General features: G+C 32.9%; 1 protein-coding gene across 5 annotated transcripts in view; it reads left to right on the forward strand.

Annotated features, from left to right (window-relative positions):
* CCSER1 (coiled-coil serine rich protein 1) overlaps positions 1–19,719 on the forward strand; it is a 1,336,256-nt gene that overhangs the window by 251,739 nt on the left and 1,064,798 nt on the right. For all 5 annotated transcript variants that reach the window (XM_081594745.1, XM_081594754.1, XM_081594785.1 and 2 more), the window contains exon 4: positions 14,538–14,631. In XM_081594745.1, the coding sequence (XP_081450871.1) occupies positions 14,538–14,631 (94 nt within the window). The remainder of the gene's footprint in view (positions 1–14,537; positions 14,632–19,719) is intronic.

Consider the following 19,719-nt stretch of genomic DNA (forward strand, 5'->3'; position numbering starts at 1 on the left):
TGCAATGTTGTTCTTTACAGCATTGGACTACTTCCATCACCAGTCACATCCACAACAGGTGGTGCTAGTGGTAACAAATCCTCCTGCCATTGCAGGAGATGCAAGAGACTGGTTTTGACCCATAGTTTACAAAGATCCCCTGGAGTAGGAAATGGCAACCCACTCCAGTATTCTTTCCTGGAAGATTCCGTGGATGGAGGAGCCTGGGATTCTATACTCCATAGAGCTGCAAAGAGTTGAACATGACTAAGCAACTGAACACACACACACACACACACACACACACGAGAAAGAAAAAAATGCTTTCATAATTTAAAACACAGTTTACCCAGGAAGCACGATTTTAACTGCTGCTGGTGGTGGTTTAGTCACTAAGTTATGTCCAACTCTTTTGACTCCATGAACTATAGCCTACCAGGCTCCTCTGTTCATGAGATTTCCCAGGCAAGAATACAGGAGTGGCTTGCCTTTTCTTTCTCAGGAATCTTTCCGACCCAGGGATTGCACCCCGGTCTCCTACACTGTAGGCTGTCTCCTGCATTTTAAGCAGATTCTTTACTGACTGAGCTACCAGGAAAACACAGTATATAACACTTAAGGAAGCAGTACACAGAGTACTTTGCCAGTATCATACTCGATATTGGCAATAATAGAAAGTAATAGAGACCTGGTAAAATATAGGAAAGCAAGACTGTTTAAAGTCCATTATCGAGGAACAATTATTAGGAAATTACAGAACTTAAAATTGTAAGATAAGGAGCATATGAAATGAGTAAAAGAATGAGAATTTACTAATTTGTATAGACTGGGCTATGAGGTACTAAGAAATAAACCATGAAAAATCTTAATGGCTTAAATACAACACAAATGTGTTTCTTACTCACAGAGAGGGTCTGGCAACTCTCCAGGGCATCTTTCCTTCATGTAATGATTCAAAGACTCTTTTCATTTTGTATTCTTGTCATCTTAATGTATGGATTTCTGGGTTACTTAGACAGAGGGAGATAGTTTTGGAGGTTTGTACAGGATGGTTTTAAGGTCAAAATCTAGTACATGGCTATAACATAACTCCAAGGGGGGTCTGTTATATGAAGGTTAATGAGAAAGTTTCTATGAGAAATATGAAGATCAGGGGGTATGAAACAAAAGGAATCTTTCCTTTAAGTCAGATAATCTTGTGAAGCACACTCCAAGGAACTTGTCAAGTTTCTTGGGTATCAGCATTTGAAATGCTTTCCCACATAATTAATGGTAGTATAGAAGATAGAAAAATTTGAATATAGGGAAAGGGGAGAAAATAGTGTATCCAAGAGGAGCCATTTGCTTGATACAATGAGGAGGATTGGTGTGATAGAGTTAAGATGGTGTGATGAAAACCTGTATAGAAATGAAAATTTAAGTTTCTGCAGAAACTGACACATATTTGGCATGGTTATATGAATGAGAGATATTCTCAGAATGATAATAAAAGTATTGGTAGATCTGGTAAGCATTCTGAATGTTTCAGAAAACAGCAATAAGAAATATTTCTTAGGTCAAATGTGATGAAGCTGAAGTGAGAAAGTGATAATTAGGGCAGAAAGCAATTGCCAGGTAGGACTTAATTTTAACATCCTGAATAACTTGGAGTTATTTATTCTAAGATATAGAAGACTTTTGCTTTCTTTATTCTCCAAGACTTTTCTCAAATTTATGAAACAAATTCAAAGAGTTTGAGTCTTTTAGAATTGATGGTATATTATATAGGAAGATGATAGAAACAATAGCTTTGTAAAAATACAAAGGCTGATTTCATGTTTACTTGCATTATATATTGGTGTGATTTTTACAAAATGAAAACAAATTAAGATGCAATTGCATCAAAAGGTATTTTTTTTTTGTTTTTTGATAGTTTTATCCCAGAGTATATCATGGTGTACATGGAATTAATGATTGTTATATTCCATGATTTGATGAAATTGTTTTTATGAAGGAAAAAAATGGGAAAATGCACTTAGTGAATGCATTTTGGGGTAATGGTCATAAAAATAAATCTTAACTTAAAATCATAATAATGAAAGGAAAATGAATTTCCACAGGAAAAAAGGCTTATAGTAATATTGTATTATAAAGCAACTATAATTTCATTAAAATTTAATTTGTTTAGTTTCTCTAAACATTTTTCTTTAATAACTTATCACTATTTATGTACCTCAAATCATTATAATATAGATTAAATTAACTTATACATTAATTAAGTAGAATTGATTGACTTGTATCAGTGGATTTTGAATACTGCACTAGATTTCTGTTGATTGTAAAGCACTTCATTTACTTAGAATTTCTTTATAGTTCAACTCTATGTAGTAAAAACTGATGTGTGAATGGCTGGGCAAGATAAAATATTCCAATTTTGTCTTTAATTTTGCAAATGATTTAGGTAAAATAAAAATGTTTTTTTTCTAAATTGTGTATTGATCTAACCAGAGGGATAATTCGTTTGATAATCTCTCTATGTATAATAAAAATAAGTTGGCAAATAATGCCAAAACAAAGAAGTGAACCGATTCTATTCTGTCTTGACTCGCATCTACCTGCAAATATTTTTTCTGAATTGTAGCTTAGTGATATTTTCTTGTTTCTGTAATTTAGATGAAATTAATATTGACATATATTTGATATTTATGAATATATTTATTTTGTGACTTTACGTTTTATTATAGAGTACAAATCAATATTGTGTTTTTTAAACTAATTTTTCAAAGACCAAGAAATGGGCCTATATATTTTTATAGATCACTGTAGGTATTTAAGCACTAAAGAAATTTGATGATAAAGCACTTCGAACCTGATTATGTTCATATATTAATATTGATGAAATATTTGTTCTTTTTTCTCTCATAGCAGGTAACAGTTTTTATTTTAGTTGTTAAAATATAATTATTTTTATTATTAGTTAAAAGAAGATAAATTTAATTTTTCGAATAGAAACCCTTCATTTTATAAGGAAAAAGGTGCTCTGCAATTGCTCGTGTACCACTTCTGCTTGTTCGGTTGTGTTTCTTGGTACCTTAATACAAAGTACATTAATATGAAATAATTTTGTAAGTCGAATTATATTGCTTCCCAACATAGTTCCAATGTGATACTTTGAACAAATGAAATATAAAAGTATTAAAATAACTATGGGTTTCTCATTAAGTCAGAAAATGCTCTAATTTGTGTACTATACTGGTCTATTTAACAAGTTTAAAATTCGAGACAGTTTGTTACTTGCCCTGTACCTGACATATTGATGTGTGTGCATTGGTGCTAAGTAGCTTCAGTCATCTCCCACTTTTTGTGACCCTATGTACTGTAGCCCGCCAGGCTTCTCTGTCCATAGAATTCTCCAGGCAAGAATACTAGAGTGGGCTGCCATGCCTTCCTCCAGGATATCTTCCTGAACCAGGCATCAAACCTCAGTCTCCTGTGGCTCCTGCATTACAGGCAGATTCTTTACCGCTGAACCACTGGGGAGAAAGAAATCAAAGAGGACACAAACAGATGGAGAAATATACCGTGTTCATGGATTGGAAGAATTAATATAGTGAAAATGAGTATACTACCCAAAGCAATCTATAGATTCAATGCAATCCCTATCAAGCTACCAATGGTATTTTTCACAGAACTAGAACAAATCATCTCACAATTTGTATGGAAATATAAGAAACCTCAAATAGCCACTGGGGAAGCCTGATATATTGATGGTTATCAGTAAATAATTATTGATTTTGTTAAATTATTGATATTCTCAGGACTGTGTTAAGTACTGTAGGAATTGCAGAGGGAGAATAATTGCACCTTATTTACTTTAAGGATGCAAATTGAAGAACTATTACAGACCACGTGGGAAGAAATTAATGTTAGTAATTAAAGTTAGTAAATTAATGTTAACCACATGAAGATGAGGAAGTCTTCATAAAGAAACAGAATGTTAGTTGAACTTTGATGGAAATGTAAATAAAAGAAATTTGGTTCAACTTGCAACTGTATAGAAGAAAGAAAATATCAAGGAAAATTTGAAAGGTTAGACTTTTTTAACATTATCAAATAGCATAGTGAAGGATCATTTGTATATGAAAATAATTGTTGTCTGACTCTTTGTGACCCCATGGACTTACTCCTCCAGGCTCCTCTGTCCATGGAATTTTACAGATAAGAATACTGAAACAAGTTGCCATTTCCTACTACAGAGAATCTTTGCGACCCAAGCCAGTGTCTCTTGCATTTTCTGCATGGAGGTGGATTCTTTACCACATCTTTACATACACCTAAGAAATTCTTAGAAAACTAAATCTTGTGTAGGGCTAGCAAATAAGTGTTCTTAAAAATTTCCTCAGTATTACACATGAATTCTTTTTCTGGATAATACATTTTTTCCCCAAAACATCTGATAGTTAAAAAAAATTAATGTTCAAAAAGGACATTATTTGTCATCAAAATAGTTTGGCAGTAGGACAGCTCATCCCCAGTTAATTGAGATATTATTATATCAATAGCATCATAAGATATTACTAGGTAAATATTATTTTCATATATTATAATGATACAACACTAAAGATTCTGAGAACACAAGAACTCTCTGCTCAGACGTGGTACTGAGTCATAGATGTTTTTCTCCAGCAGGAAGTACAATGAATAGTTGATATCATTCTTTGGGCAAATGTACTCTGCTTAGGTGTGGGTATAATTGGTGGTCTTATGTTGCATGAAGCCTGGCATGCTGCAGTCCATGGGGTTGCAAAGAGTAGGACATGACTGAGAAACTGAAGAACAACAATAAATATTCCATGAAAACCAGGATATATTGCACATAAAGGGAATTTTTAAGAGAAAGACTTTTAAACTTTCCTATCATTAGCAAAAGGCATGTTTTAGACCCTTTTATAAGTAATGTTGTAAAAAAAAGTCTGTGATGTAATAAAGTATAAATATGTTACTTTGTATTTGCTCTTTAGGTATTTGGGGAAAGAAAATAGACTCAATGCAAATGACATTTTCAGGAAATAATAAATATGTTTAGTTTTATTAATAATTTTTCAGGAAGCAATTTTTATAAGTAGAGCTCATATTGTTGAAGTTTGTTTTGTTTTAAATGCTTATTTGTTTATTTGGCTGTGCTGGATCTTAGCTGCAGCATGCAAACTTTTTTTTTTTTTTACTGTTTTGCAAAATAATCACACACTTTTAATCATATAAAATACAATAAAAAGCATATTGGGGGATTATATTGAGCTACCAGTAACAAAAAATGACCACAGGCTTCCTGACAGAAGGAAGGTGCTTATTCTTAGAGAGAAACAAAACTTCTTTCAAACATTGTTCACATTTCATATGATTTCTGTCCATTGTGAATTCTTTCATGAGCTGGCACATAAGTAGAAGTGAGGGTTTAGCATGTGAACCCTTGATTGCAACATGTGGGATCTAGTTCCCCAACTAGGGATAGAACCCTGGCCCTCTGCATTGGGAGCGGAGTCTTAACCACTGAACCACCAGGAAAGTCCCAGATCATTGGGTTTTGAATTAAAATGAAATTATTAATAGTATTTGTTCTGTAGACACATACCTTTATCATCTTTTCCTGTATTAGATGATGAAGGAATATATATAAATGATTGATTACTTTAATGAAAGTAATCTCAGAGTAGTGTGTAGAAAGAATTATAAGTGAAAGTTAAAGAACTGGAATGGTTCTTGGCAAAAAGTTGACCTTAACACCAATTACCAGATATTGAAATACCCTTCTTAACTGTTTTCCTAGTGCACAAAGAAGAATGAAGGCTAGAAATAATGATCTCTCTCTAACATATATTTTAAAAATACTAGATTTCCAAGAATTTTAATTGTGATAGCATTCTTTTCCATGTTACCATGTTCCTCTCAAGCCAATTACACACAATTTAATTGTGGTATTTTATTGAGTGGATCTTGCTTTCATTAGAGTTACAAATATTTGATAATTATTTATTTGTTACTTTATTGAAGAGTGATGCAAACTCACATAGTGAAATGTAAAATCAAGGAGATGGCATCTGTAATATAGGTTTTCTTTTGTTATGAAAATAGAATCCCAAAAGACATTATTTGTTTTCCTCCATGCCATAAATGATTATAATTATATTTATATAATTTATATATTTATATGTTAATTATATTTTTATACTCACTAGTTTTGTATTTGTATTTCCATTTTTATTGCTTAATAATAAAAGTTACTTTTAATTTATTCCCTTCCATTGTTGTTCTTCAGTCGTTGTGTCTGACTCTTTGCAACCCCATGAACTGCAGCACACCAGGCTTCCCTGTCATTCACTGTCTTCCTGAGTTTGCTCAAACTCATGTCCATTGAGTGAGTAATGCCATTCAACTATCTTTTCCTTGGTCATCTCCTTCCCTTCTTTGCTGTTCTCCTCTTCTGATAATACAAAACTTTAATTTTTGCTTTAAAATTTTGTACAAATTCAGATATTGGTTTAAAATAGATATGAAATCTATGGAGATATTAATTCATATAAATGTTAACTTTTCCTAAAAAGTGAAATGTTATAACGTGATACTTTAGTATCTTAGTACTGTATTGCCTGAATAATATAAAATCATTTACCTTTTATTAATATAAAGAATAGAGTTAGTAACTCTGGTCTCTAAGAGTTAGCCACTCATAGCTTTAAGAATCTCAGTTTGCTAACTTTTTATACATATAAAAAACACAGTAATCAAAACAAAATATTATCCTTTGCTTATATTTATAATGCCAATATATCATTTTAGTAAATTATATACATTTGTCATTCATATTTACAAAACGCATTTTTTTGAACTTATAGTGAGGAAGTTTCACCAATAAGGGCTGATAGAATTAAGACAAATTTTTGAAAATATTTATTAAAACTATATTTTGATATATAAAGATTCATAAGATTAAACAAGACCTAGCGACTTAGCAGCAGCAGCTAAGAGAGCAAGCTGTCTTTGAAAATACTCTGTGCCTACAATGTTGAGAGGTAAAGGTAACTCTGTTATAGAGAGTGAATATTCTTGCCTGGGAAATTCTATGGACAGGGGAGCCCGATGGGTGACAGTCCACGGGGTTGCAAAAGAATTGGACACTATTTAGCAACTAAAGAACAACAGCAGATGCTTCATTTACCCAATCAGGAAATAAAAACCAAATAACTCCCTGGAATAGTAATTAGTGAAATAAGTTACTTCACTGTTAACAGTGAAAGTGTAACAGTGACATTATATAATTTTATATATATATATATATATATATATACACACACATATGTATTGGCATATTATTTTCTTTTCCAATGCATGTATGGATATGCAAAACTCAGCTTTTATGAACTTGTATGCATGCATGTGTGCTAAGTCACTACAGTTTTGTTCGACTCTTTGCGACACTATGGACTATAGCCCACCAGGTTCCTTTGTCCATAGGATTTCCCAGGCAAGAATACTGGAGTGGGTTGCCATGCCCTCCTCATGAAATTTTATATACCCAGCCTGTTCTGACGTGCTTTGGATGATATGTGTATCTTGTCCCTTTTATGTCTCTCATTTTCTACTGTTCATGTAATTATCTTTCTGGGATACTACAAATCATTTGAAAGCATATACCAAGTTATTTGACTTTATCTTTTTATCCTCAAGTAAAACAGCCAATGTAGTTAATTGTAAAGCCAGTTGTTGAATATATTTTAGACAGGTGCATTTCACTGAAGATCTGTAATAGCTACATCATACATTTTCAATAATAAAATATTCTCTTGTTAGTCAATTTATGGAGGCTTCTGTATTTAAGTTAGTAGACAAAGAAACTTATAACCTAGTATCACCTGATCATAATGGAGAATGAATTGAAGAATGTAAACCAGATTGATTATCCCTTATTAGTTTGAAAAATTCTTTTCACATTTAGACTAAATAATGACCAGAGCAGTTCTGCTGTGTCATTAAATATTACATAAACTAGTGTTGAAGTCTAGAGCATCTCATATCTTGCCTTTTAGATATTTTAAGGCTTCTTGGAAAGTTGTTTATCTAAAATATAACACTATAGAAATGCAATTAGTAACACGTTTATAAAACCACAATAGAGAGTATCTTAGTAATTTTCTTTGACAAAATGATTTCTTTTATAAGCAATGCTTCCTTGTGTCGTAACATGTCCTAGCTTCCTTTATTTTTCACAGGATCATAATTATCTTTATAGCAATGAAGAGACAAGGCCTAAAGGTCATAAAATGGACTTTATGGAATAGTTATATATTAATAGACTGATCAGAGCTTGTCTTTTCAACACCAGCTTTAGACATTCAGTTTTATTTTTATTAAATAACAAGCAGGCTCTGGAAAATTAATTCACAGTAATGAAACACAAGAGATTGGTTTATAAATGATGATACATACTTTATTTATAAAAAAGATTGATATTTCTTTATTAGAATATCGTTATCTCTAAGTTCTGTGAGGAAAAAAACGTGCCTCTTTAGTTCATTGTTAAATCCCTAGAGTTTAGAAAATTGATTTTTGAATTACTTCATTAATATCTATTTAGTTTGCTCTTAATGGCTTAAAGTCATTTGGGAGATTTCATGAGTAATTAGTATTGTTGACAGATTTTTAAATGTCTGCTTAGGGAATACTTAGTAATATTTGTGCTTGATTTAATGTCTAATTTATTAATATTATGAATCTAGTAAAAAATTAGCATTTCCTTACAATTAAACTATCACTCTTCTCATAGCAACCACATAAATCTTACATAAAAAATAAATAAGAATATGTATTAAATTTCCCATGGCCTTTAAACATTGCTTTAGTTTTTATATCATCAAATTCTTCTCAGTGTTTTATTTTCACATACCAAGCCTAGTATATCAATTTATCTTGAATGCTTTAGCCACTTAACTGTACATATTACCATGCTGTACTATGCTGGGCTCAGTCTCATTTGACTCTTTGCAACCCCATGGACTGTATGTAGCCTGCCAGGCTCCTTGGTCCATGGAATTTTCTAGGCAAGAATACTGGAGTGGGTTGCCATTTCCTCCTGCAGATATTACCATGATTCCAGAGTAAATCGATATGATTACCCTAAAACTGGTTACAAATGTGTTCATACTAGGAATTTGCATTTCTTTGGGCTTCCCTTGTGGCTCGGCTGGTAAAGAATCTGCCTGCAGTGTGGGAGACCTGGGGTTGATCCCTGGATTGGGAAGATCCCCCGGAAAAGAAAAACGCTACCTGCTCCAGTATTCTGTCTGGCCTGGAGAATGGACTGTATAGTCCATGTGGTAGCAAAGAATCGGACATGACTGAGCAACTTTCACTTTCATTAGCCTTTCAAAACTGCCCTTGATTTTTTTGTTTTAGACAAATCTTGTTTTCTGGCAACAAAAGAATGATCCAAAACTATTGTGTATTTTCTCTTTCCTTCTTTTTATTTCCCTAGTAATTAAGGAGCCCTGGTTCTTTTTTATTGGTGGATATTGGGTAACAAGTATCTAGATTGTCCTTAAGTGTTGGAAAAGGTATCATTGCTACTATTGGTATCTTTTAAGGAGACATCTGAAAAGATACCTCTTTTAGGTCTGTAAATTCACATTGATTTTTCTTCTGTAACATCTTGTTGTTACATCTGCTCTCCTTTTTTTATGATGTTTCACCAACCTCAAAGACTCCACTACATGAATAAGAAAGTTGTTTTGTAAGCAAGATATCAAAGCAAGGCAATTTAGAATAAGCAGATTAAAGAACACTTCCTCTAGACCATGATGGACCAGCCTGCTAGTCCAAATGTCAAGGGTCACCTCCTAGATGAGAATAAAATCAAAACAATGTAGCGAATTTTCCAAATTTAATTTGTTCACTTTGTTGGTGTTTTGTTCTTAAATTAAATGTTGATATAACAGTGGTAGAGTTTTTAAATAATCCTTTTTTATAAAAATAAAATATTTTATAACTTTATTTTCAAGCTGAGGATAGATTATCAACTGTCAGATCCAAAATAGGGTTGAACAGTTCAACCTTGAAAAGATCATGTATGCTTCTAGACCTTGGGAATTGCTAGAACCAAGAACCAGAAGACCTACTAATATAACACTTGACATTTTTCCAGTAAACTTAGTCTGGTCTTAACCATGCAGTGAAGTCCAAGGTCCCTGTGATGCACACCTTGTAATATCTAACACCAAACAGAAACACTTCTCATTTTTCTAAAAGGGCTGTTATCAGCAAGTTTGGATAAAATGCCCATCTTGGACCATCCACCAAGGACAGGAAGTTTGGCTTATTTAAGAACCTGGTGTCTTACATAGCTAGGTAGATCAAATGAAGTAATTTCAAATTTAAGGGAGAAATGCTATGCAAAACATATAAGCTTACATTGAGAAAGATGTCTTTACATAGCATAACACAAAATTATATGCCAGCCATGCATTTATTTCCTTTGTTCTAATCTCCACTGTTTTCTAAATGTTGTTGGTTCTGTAAGTGTGCTGGGCCTGCCATAACAAAATACCACAACTGGGCGGCTTAAATGGCAGAAATGTATTTTCTTATAGTTCTGGTGGCTGGGCTTCCAAGATCAAAGTGTAGGCAGGTTTGGATTTTCCTGAAGTCTCTTTCCTTGGCTTGCAGATGGCTGCCTCCTTCCTGTGTCCTCCCATGGCTGTCCCTCTGTCTTTCTTGTCTGTTCTGCTATTTCCAATAAGAACACCAGTCATATTGTATGAGGGCCCATACTTGTGAGTTGATTTAACTGTAGCTTCTTCTTTAATGGTACTATCTTCAAAAATAATCACTTTCCAAGGTACTAGGGTTCAGCCCTGTTTTGAATTTGACAGTTGATAATCTATCCTCAGCTTGAAAATAAAGTTATAAAAGATTCATTTTATGAATTTGGGATGAAAACAGTTAAGACCATAATATTGGTCAATGAAATTCAAACTACAAGTATAAAATTATTAAGGCTAATTTGAAGCTGTATCAATTAATACACCTTCAAAGTTAAACAATTTTTAAACCAATGTATTCTTGACTACTTGATTAAAATTCTCTTATTTGAATACTGCACAATAGACCTTAGAAATAGTATCCTTGTAATATCTCCTTTTACAAACTCTTAATTTTCCACAGTAAACTTCAATTATGTTTCTTTCGTTGTTTAAATATTCTGTTTTGCATTTTTGACAATGGCAGCTTATCTTGTGTTGCATGTATTCATAATTTTCTTGAAGAGATCTCTAATCTCTCGCATTCTATTGTTTTCCTCTATTTCTTTGCATTGATCACTGAGGAAGGATTTCTTATCTCTCCTTGCTATTCTCTGGAACTCTGCATTCAAATGGGTATATCTTTCCATTTCTCCTTTGCCTGTAGCTTCTCTTCTTTTCTCAGCTATTTGTAAGGCCTCCTCAGGCAGCCATTTGCCTTTTTGCATTTCTTTTTCTTGGGGATGGTCTTGACCACTGCCTCCTGTACAATGTCACAAACTTCTGTCCATAGTTCTTCAGGCACTCTGTCTATCAGCTCTAATCGCTTGAATCTGTTTATCACTTCCACTGTATAATCACAAGGGATTTGATTTAGGTCATACCAGAATGGTCTAGTGGTTTTCCCTACTTTCTTCAAGTTAAGTCTGAATTTGGCAATGAGGAGTTCATGATCTGAAACACAGTCAGTTCCTAGTCTTGTTTTCATTCCAATCCCAAAGAAGGGCAATGCCAAAGAATGTTCAAACTACTTAACAATTGCATTCATCTTACATGCTAGCAAAGCAATGCTCAAAATTCTCCAAGCCAGGCTTCAACATACATGAACCAAGAACTTCCAGATGTTTGAGCTGAATTTAGAAAAGGCAGAGGAACCAGAGATCAGATTGCCAACATCCGTTGGATCATCACGAAAGCAAAAGAATTCCAAAGAAATGTATATTTCTGCTTTATTGACTATGCCAAAGCCTTTGAGTATGTGGATCACCACAAACTGTGGAAATTCTTCAAGAGATGGGAATGTCAGACCACCTGCCCTGCCTCCTGAGAAATCTGTATGCAGGTCAAGAAGCAGCTGTTAGAACTGGATATGGAGCAACAACTGGTTCCAAATTGGGAAAAGAGTTCATCAAGGCTGTATATTGTCACCCTGCTTATTTAACTTATATGCAGAGTACATTATGAGAAACGCTGGGTTGGATGAAGCACAAGCTGGAATCAAGATTGCTGGGAAAAGTATCAATAACCTCAGATAATGCAAATGACACCACCCTTACGGCAGAAATCGAAGACGAACCAGAGAGCCTCTTGATGAAAGTGAAAGAGGAGAGTGAAAAAGTTGGCTTAAACTCAACATTCAGTAAACTAAGATCATGGCATCTGCTCCCAGCACTTCATGGCAAATAGATGGGGAAATAGTGGAAACAGTGACAGACTTTATTTTTTGTGATCCAAAAGTCACTGCAGATGGTGACTGCAGTCATGAAATTAAAAGCCATTTGTTCTTTGGAAGAAAAGGTATGACCAACCTAGACAGCATATTAAAAAGCAGAGACGTTACTTTGCCAACAAAGATCTATTCGATCAAAGCTATGGTTTTTCCAGTAGTCATGTGTGGATGTGAAAGTTGAACTATAAAGAAAGCTGAGCACCAAAGAATTGATGTTTTTGAACTGTAGTGTTGGAGAAGACTCTTGAGAGTCCCTTGGACTGAAAGGAGATCTGACCAGTTCATCCTAATGGAGATCAGTCCTGAATATTTAGTAGAAGGACTGATCCTGAAGCTGAAACTCCAATACTTTGGCCACCTGATGTGAAGAACTGACTCATTTGAAAAGACCCTGATGCTTGGAAAGATTGAGGGCGGGAGGAGAAGGGTACGACAGAGGATGAGATGGTTGGGTGGCATTGCTAACTTGATGGACATGCGTTTGAGTAAGCACTGGGATTTGGTGATGGACAGGGAATCCTGGTGTACTACAGTCCATGTGGTTGCAAAGAGTTGTACATGACTGAGCGACTGAACTGAACTGGTATTCATAATATATTTGATGCTATATAAATAATCACTTTTTTCCAGTGGGCTATCCTTGCCACATTATATCATAGAGCTTCCAAGAAACAGTTGATTTTTCTTATAAACTTTTAGATCCCTTGTAATTAATACAGATACAGTATAATCTAATTGAATCCAATATAGTAATAGTTGCTTGTAACTTTCATTTATATAAAGAAGCACGTATGTTTGGTTATATTTATCACCTTTGAAACTACTGTGCTCTATTCACAGATAACATGTGTTTCTAAAGTTTAGTAATATTTAATTCATTTTTTTTTACAGTGAGGGCGGTATATTTAAAAGCTGCAATATCCCTGATTTAATTCCAAGAACTAAAGTGTTTGTATCCATTTGACACCATTGTTAGGCTTTCTTTAACAAATGTTATACTTCTTTTAAATATAAATAATGCTAATATTCAAATAAATGGAAAAGGTAAATTTGGAATATTATGGTATCATTTAACATTTAGGTGGTACTTCTTGATTTTTTTTTGTTGCTTTTGTTATTTTAATCCTAGTCTCTATGAGTAATTTCTTACTTTTCTTAACGTGTGTGTGTGTGTGTGTGTGTGTGTGTGTGTGTGTGTGTGAGAGTTGCTCCAACTCTTCACATCCCCATGGATTGCAGCCCACCAGGCTTCTCTGTTTATGGAATTCTCCAGGCGAAAATACTGGAGTTGGTAGCCATCCCCTTCTCCAGGGGATCTTCCTGACCAACGGATCAAACCTGGGTCTCATGCATTGCAGGCAGATTCTTTACTTTCTGAGCTATCAGGAAAGTTGTTTCTTAACATAGTCTCTACCAACCATATACAAATACACAGATCAGGAATGTAGTCCTCCTTCAAGAGTTTCTACCTTGGCCCATCACTGATTTCCGTCAAGATTTCTCAATATATCTTTCTAGTTTACTATACTATTTGCCCTCTTGAAAAAAAATGAAAAAAGTAACATGATCTAGCTCTGATATTTATGACATAAAATTCAGTAATTAATTTTTAACTTAATTGATATTTATTTCTACTGTTAATCCCTCCTCATCTAAAGCAAATGATTGGGAAACAGTAACTGGATACCCCCTTTCAGGAATACACATTTCAGAGTTGGTGCTGTTTAAAAAAATTGTTTGAGAAATAATTCATTAAATGTGTTAGAGGACGATTACTCAGATTGGTATGATAAATATCTAAAGGTTTAATTCACACTCTTCTATACATTTGAAAAACATCTTTGTGCATTTTTAATGTGTTAAAATTTTTATAATTATTGAAATTTTTATTGTGCTAATAATGTTAAAGCTTGTAAGAAAGCAGATAATTTCTGGGGTTCAGTTAAAGCATTTCATTGTGAAGTTTGAGTTCTTTTTTACTTCATGACGTCTAAATGTGGGTATTTTCCTCAGTGTCTCAGTATTTTAGTTTCTAACTATTGATTTTGCTTTTTCTTCAGGATGTTTTGAATAATTTGGGCTCTTGTGAACTGGATGAAGATGATCTAATGCTTGATTTGGAATTTTTAGAGGAACAGAATCTTCATCCTTCAGGTAAGTGTTGAGGAAGTGTACAATTTCTTACAACTCAAGTCTTAGTCATTTAGCTAGCATTTCATCAGCTAAATATTGTTTTAGGCTGCATTCAGTCTTTTCAGTCCCCAGTTTCTGTGTTCCATGTGTAGGATGAATGGTAGGTAACCTGGATACATTATTCTGCTGATCTTATAATCTATTATGAAAATATATGTTTTGTTGGAAGATAATTATTAAATAAGAAAAAAATAGAAAACAAAGTTGTTTCCATGGGGGAAATTCTGATGAAACACTTAATGAGAAAGTTAATATCTTCTTTTTTTTAAGAGGGGGAACAATAACATGATCCTATTTTTCACTTATTTGATATCAGCAAATGAAAGTTTTGTGGATCTAAGTTTACTCTTTCGAATCTTAGTCATCTCAGTAATAACTGTGGTCGTTAATGCAGTAAGATTGACCTCAAAATTAGTAAATACCACTAGCAACCAAAAGCACACACTCATAAACACAGATACACACAGAGATATAGTGTGAGATAAATAAATTCTTGCCAAATTAAGAAGGGAGCCCATTATATATGTTTGTATTTACATTGGTATGAAGGTGTAAAGTGTAATATTTTCAATAACAAAATTACTGCTTTTGAAGTAGGATATAGGAATTAATTATTCAGTGAAGCTTAGATATTTTACTACAATGGCAAAGTTTTACTTTTTTTTAATGCTAAAAATACTTGGAATATAGTCATTTTCAAGTGAAAGCAGAAGTAACATTAAAGTAGAATTTCAAAATATTGAGTCCTACTGCATACATTTGAGAAAATCCACCTCTTGGAATTTATTGTCCATGTTTTTAACTTTTATGAATTAGACATAATCTCTAAGGTTGTTTATAGGTATAATATTTTATCATGAATTTTTGTTCATGCAGTATGTTATATATAAAATCATAACAATTGTCAAAATAGTGTTTAAATTTTTAATTTACTTTTTATTTTTAATATTTTAACTTACTTTTTAATTGGAAGATCATTGCTTTACAATGTTGTGATGGTTTCTGCCATGCAGCAGTGAAAATCAGCCATAATTATACATATATTACCTCCCTCTTGAGCCTTCCCCTCTAGATCATCACAGAGTGCCAGACTGTCTCGCTGTGTTATATAACAACTTCTCACTAGTTATTTAACATATAATAATGTGTGTACCCCTTGGAAGGAAAGTTATGACCAACCTAGACAGCATATTAAAAAGCAGAGACATTCCTTTGCCAACAAAGGTCTGTCTAGTCAAGGCTATGGTTTCTCCAGTAGTCACGTATGGATGTGAGAGTTGGATGGTGAAGAAAGCTGAGCGCCGAAGAATTGATGTTTTTGAACTGTGGTGTTGGAGAAGACTCTTGAGAGTCCCTTGGACTGCAATGAGGTCTAACCGGTCCATCCTAAAGGAGATCAGTCCTGAGTGTTCATTGGAAGGACTGATGTTGAAGCTGAAACTCCAATACTTTGGCCACCTGATGAGAAGAGCTGACTCATTTGAAAAGACCCTGATGCTGGGAAAGATTGAGGGCGGGAGGAGAAGGGGTAACAGAGGATGAGATGGTTGGATGGCATCACCGACTTGATGGGCGTGAGTTTGGGTAAACTCTGGGAGTTAGTGATGGACAGGGAGGCCTGGCGTGCTGTGGTCCATGGGGTCTCAAAGAGTCGGACATGACTGAGCGACTGAACTGAACTGAACTGAATATTCCATGTGGTATATATAAGCTTCTTAATCCATTTCTCTGTGATAGACATCTAGGTTGCTTCCATCACCTAGCTATTGTAAATAGTGCTACTATGAATATTGGCCTACATGTGCCTTATCAATTTATTTACATTCTCCTCAACAGTGCAAGAGGGTTCCCTTTTCTCCAAATCCTCTCTGGCATTTACTGTTTGTAGATTTTTTGATGATGGCCATCCTGACTGATGTATGAGATGATACCTCATTGTAGTTTTAATTTGCATTTCTCTAATAATTGAGCATTTTTTCATGTGTTTATTAGCCATCTGTATGTCTTTTTTGGAGAAATAACTGTTTAGATCTTCTGCCCGTTTTTTATTGGGCTGTTTGTTTTTCTGATATTGAGCTATATAAGCTGCTTATATATGTTGGATATTAATCCTTTGTCAGTTGTTTCATTGGCAATTATTTTCTTCTATTCTGTGGGTTGTCTTTTAATCTTACCGTTGCTGTGCCAAAGATTTTAAGTTTCATTAAGTCCTATTTGTTTATTTTTGCTTTTATTTCCATTACTGTAGGAGGTGGGTCAAAGAGGATCTTGCTGTGATTTATGTCAAGAGTGTACTGCCTATGTTTTCCTCTAAGAGCTTTATAGTTTCTGGCCTTACATTTAAGTCTCTAATCCGTTTTGAGTTTGTTTTTTTGTTTGGTGTTAGGATTTTAGGCTAATATCAAAAAGAAGCTAATATATATATATATATATTTTTTTTTACTTAAATGTCAATAAATTTAGGATAACCATTTCTTGAGACATTATTCCTGGATTTGATTTGACATATAATTTAAAAATGTATATATTTACTTTTATGCTGATACCTTATATAATTTTGCCATTCATATGTATTTATTTTAAAGAATTACACATGGTGCCAGTGTACACTTTTTTGTCAACATCTGCCAAAACTACACACACATTTATCTTTAGATCAACTATCGAGCATCTAGAAATTTAATTGTAAAATACTGGAAGTTTACAAAATAATATATGCAAATAACTATTAATTGCAAAATATTGAGAACACCTCACATGTCCTTTGATAGGACATTTGTTGAACATACAGTGGTACACTGAATAGTCATTAAAAGGAATCATTATGATGTCTATATGTGCCATAGCATGATTGTAAAAATATACTTTTAGTGGAGGACTTTTCAGTGATTGATTCGACAGAAAGTACCTATGGTCATTGACCTCTAGCTTTAGTACAAGTGTAAAAAGTAGACATTTTGTCTCTCTTAATGAAATGCCTAGAGGACTACACAGCAACACCACTCCTGCCCACAAGTACTTAAATCTATTTAAGTCTCTTAATTAAACCATAATTTTATAGGAAGTATTGGGATGAGGGGAGAGGGAATGTAAAATGATATGATGGGATTGCCAATAACTAAATATAGAATGTGGGGAATTCTACAGGACACATGGTCTGGATTTTTCAACAAGTAAATGACATGATAAAAAGAAGGATATTATAGATTAAAAGTGGCAAATGCAATGTGACATCTTTTTTGGCAAAACATAAAACACTGTAAAATATATGTTTCTGAGTTTTTCAGAGAAGTTTGAATAGGGAGGGAATAATTATCACAGAATTATTTTTATTTTTGAGGTGCTGAGTATTTTTCTTTGATATTGTTTTTGAGGAAAACTCAAAACCTGTGGTTGAAATGATATGGCATCTGAGATTTGCTTTACTAACAAATATGGAGGAGGGCATAGATAGAAACAGTGTTGGTAAATTATTGAACGTTATCAAAGCTTGGGGTGAAAGTTTCATTGACTAATTGTAATGTTTTCTCTATTTTATGTGTTTTAAAAGATTTTTCATGATAAAAGTAAAACCAAGTTGAATAAACTGAATATTAGGCAACATAGCAATCTGAGCTGTGTTTGTTAGGCAACCATGATAAAGACCAAAAGGTGCCTTAAAAATATAGAAGAGTTAGCTTTATTTATTTGCTTGGGGACAAAAATGAACATTTATAAATTTTAATTTATCTTTTATAAAATAATGAGTGCAGTGTATTTCATTAGTTTATTATAAAAATGATAAAACAAATATGATGAATCTCCTGAATCTGCTTTAAGGTGTAGATAACTTGGTTGAGGCCAGAACAAGAGTACCTTATGAATCAACCGAGTTAACCAAATTGTTCAGGAGATAAATAATATTTACTTTGCGTATCTGAAGAACAGTTTTAATAAGTGAGATAGTCCTTAAAATGACTTGGGTTTTTTTAATATTACTCAACACAATACCTTTTGAAAATCTATTGTATTTCACATGCCACATATGGGGTTTGAAAAAAGACACAAATATTTGTTTGTGTATATTAGCTCATAAAGAATTTTTGGTTGAATTGGTTTTATATAATTTGTTTTCTTTTTAAAGCAACATAATTAAAGATGTCAGAATAGAAGAAGCTCATTAGAGATGTTTGATAATGATAAAATGCAAAAAGTCTGAAAATTAAAATAATGATACCATTAAATTCTACTACCTACACTACTGAAAATCATTAGAGGTTTTAAATAAACTTTATTAGAATAAAACATTCATTTTTGACTGTAAGATTTTATTAAAAATTTATAGCAATTTCTACTAAAGCATACTGTAATGGTCAAGGAGAATTTTGTCAAAAACCATAGAAGTACTTTTGTTTTTAAAATATTAGGGCAAATATTTTGAATAATTTTCATATATGGCATGTGTAAAATTTATTCAGTTTAACGTATAATTAATGATTAAATTTGCAAAAACTAGATAAATCATCATGTGTTGAAAGTATAGAAGTTCATTTGCCTTTTTTACTACAGTAATTAGCAGATAATTGTTGTACAGTGAGTAGCTATTAAAATAATTATATTTAAAACATAGACATCTTTGGACATATGTATAATGAATAAAAATGGATATAAAAAATAAAAACAAAATTAGTAAAGTTCATTTTTTTTAACAGAAAATCAAACACTTTTAAATAAGAGATTTATTTTACTGGACAAAGTTTGAAAATATATAATTTTAAAACTTTCTTACATTTTTTTCAATATATATATATATTTAACACTGTTTCATATTAAGTAATTTAACATACAAAGAGACATTCTAAAGGCCAGTAAAATTTATAATAAATGTACATATTATAATATTCACTTAATACTATTATTGGTAGATATACTACTTGTAGTATTAGCGATATATTTAAAGCATATCAGCCAACCAAGTGAATATCAGAATAGCAAAAACAAAGGCGGGAATGACAATTTGAATTGTACAATTCCAAATTTATGTCATATAAATGCTCATATACTTATACA

Source organism: Giraffa tippelskirchi, chromosome 1 (assembly GCF_054371585.1).
Source record: "Giraffa tippelskirchi isolate mGirTip1 chromosome 1, T2T-mGirTip1v1.2.pri, whole genome shotgun sequence".
NCBI lineage: Eukaryota > Metazoa > Chordata > Mammalia > Artiodactyla > Giraffidae > Giraffa > Giraffa tippelskirchi.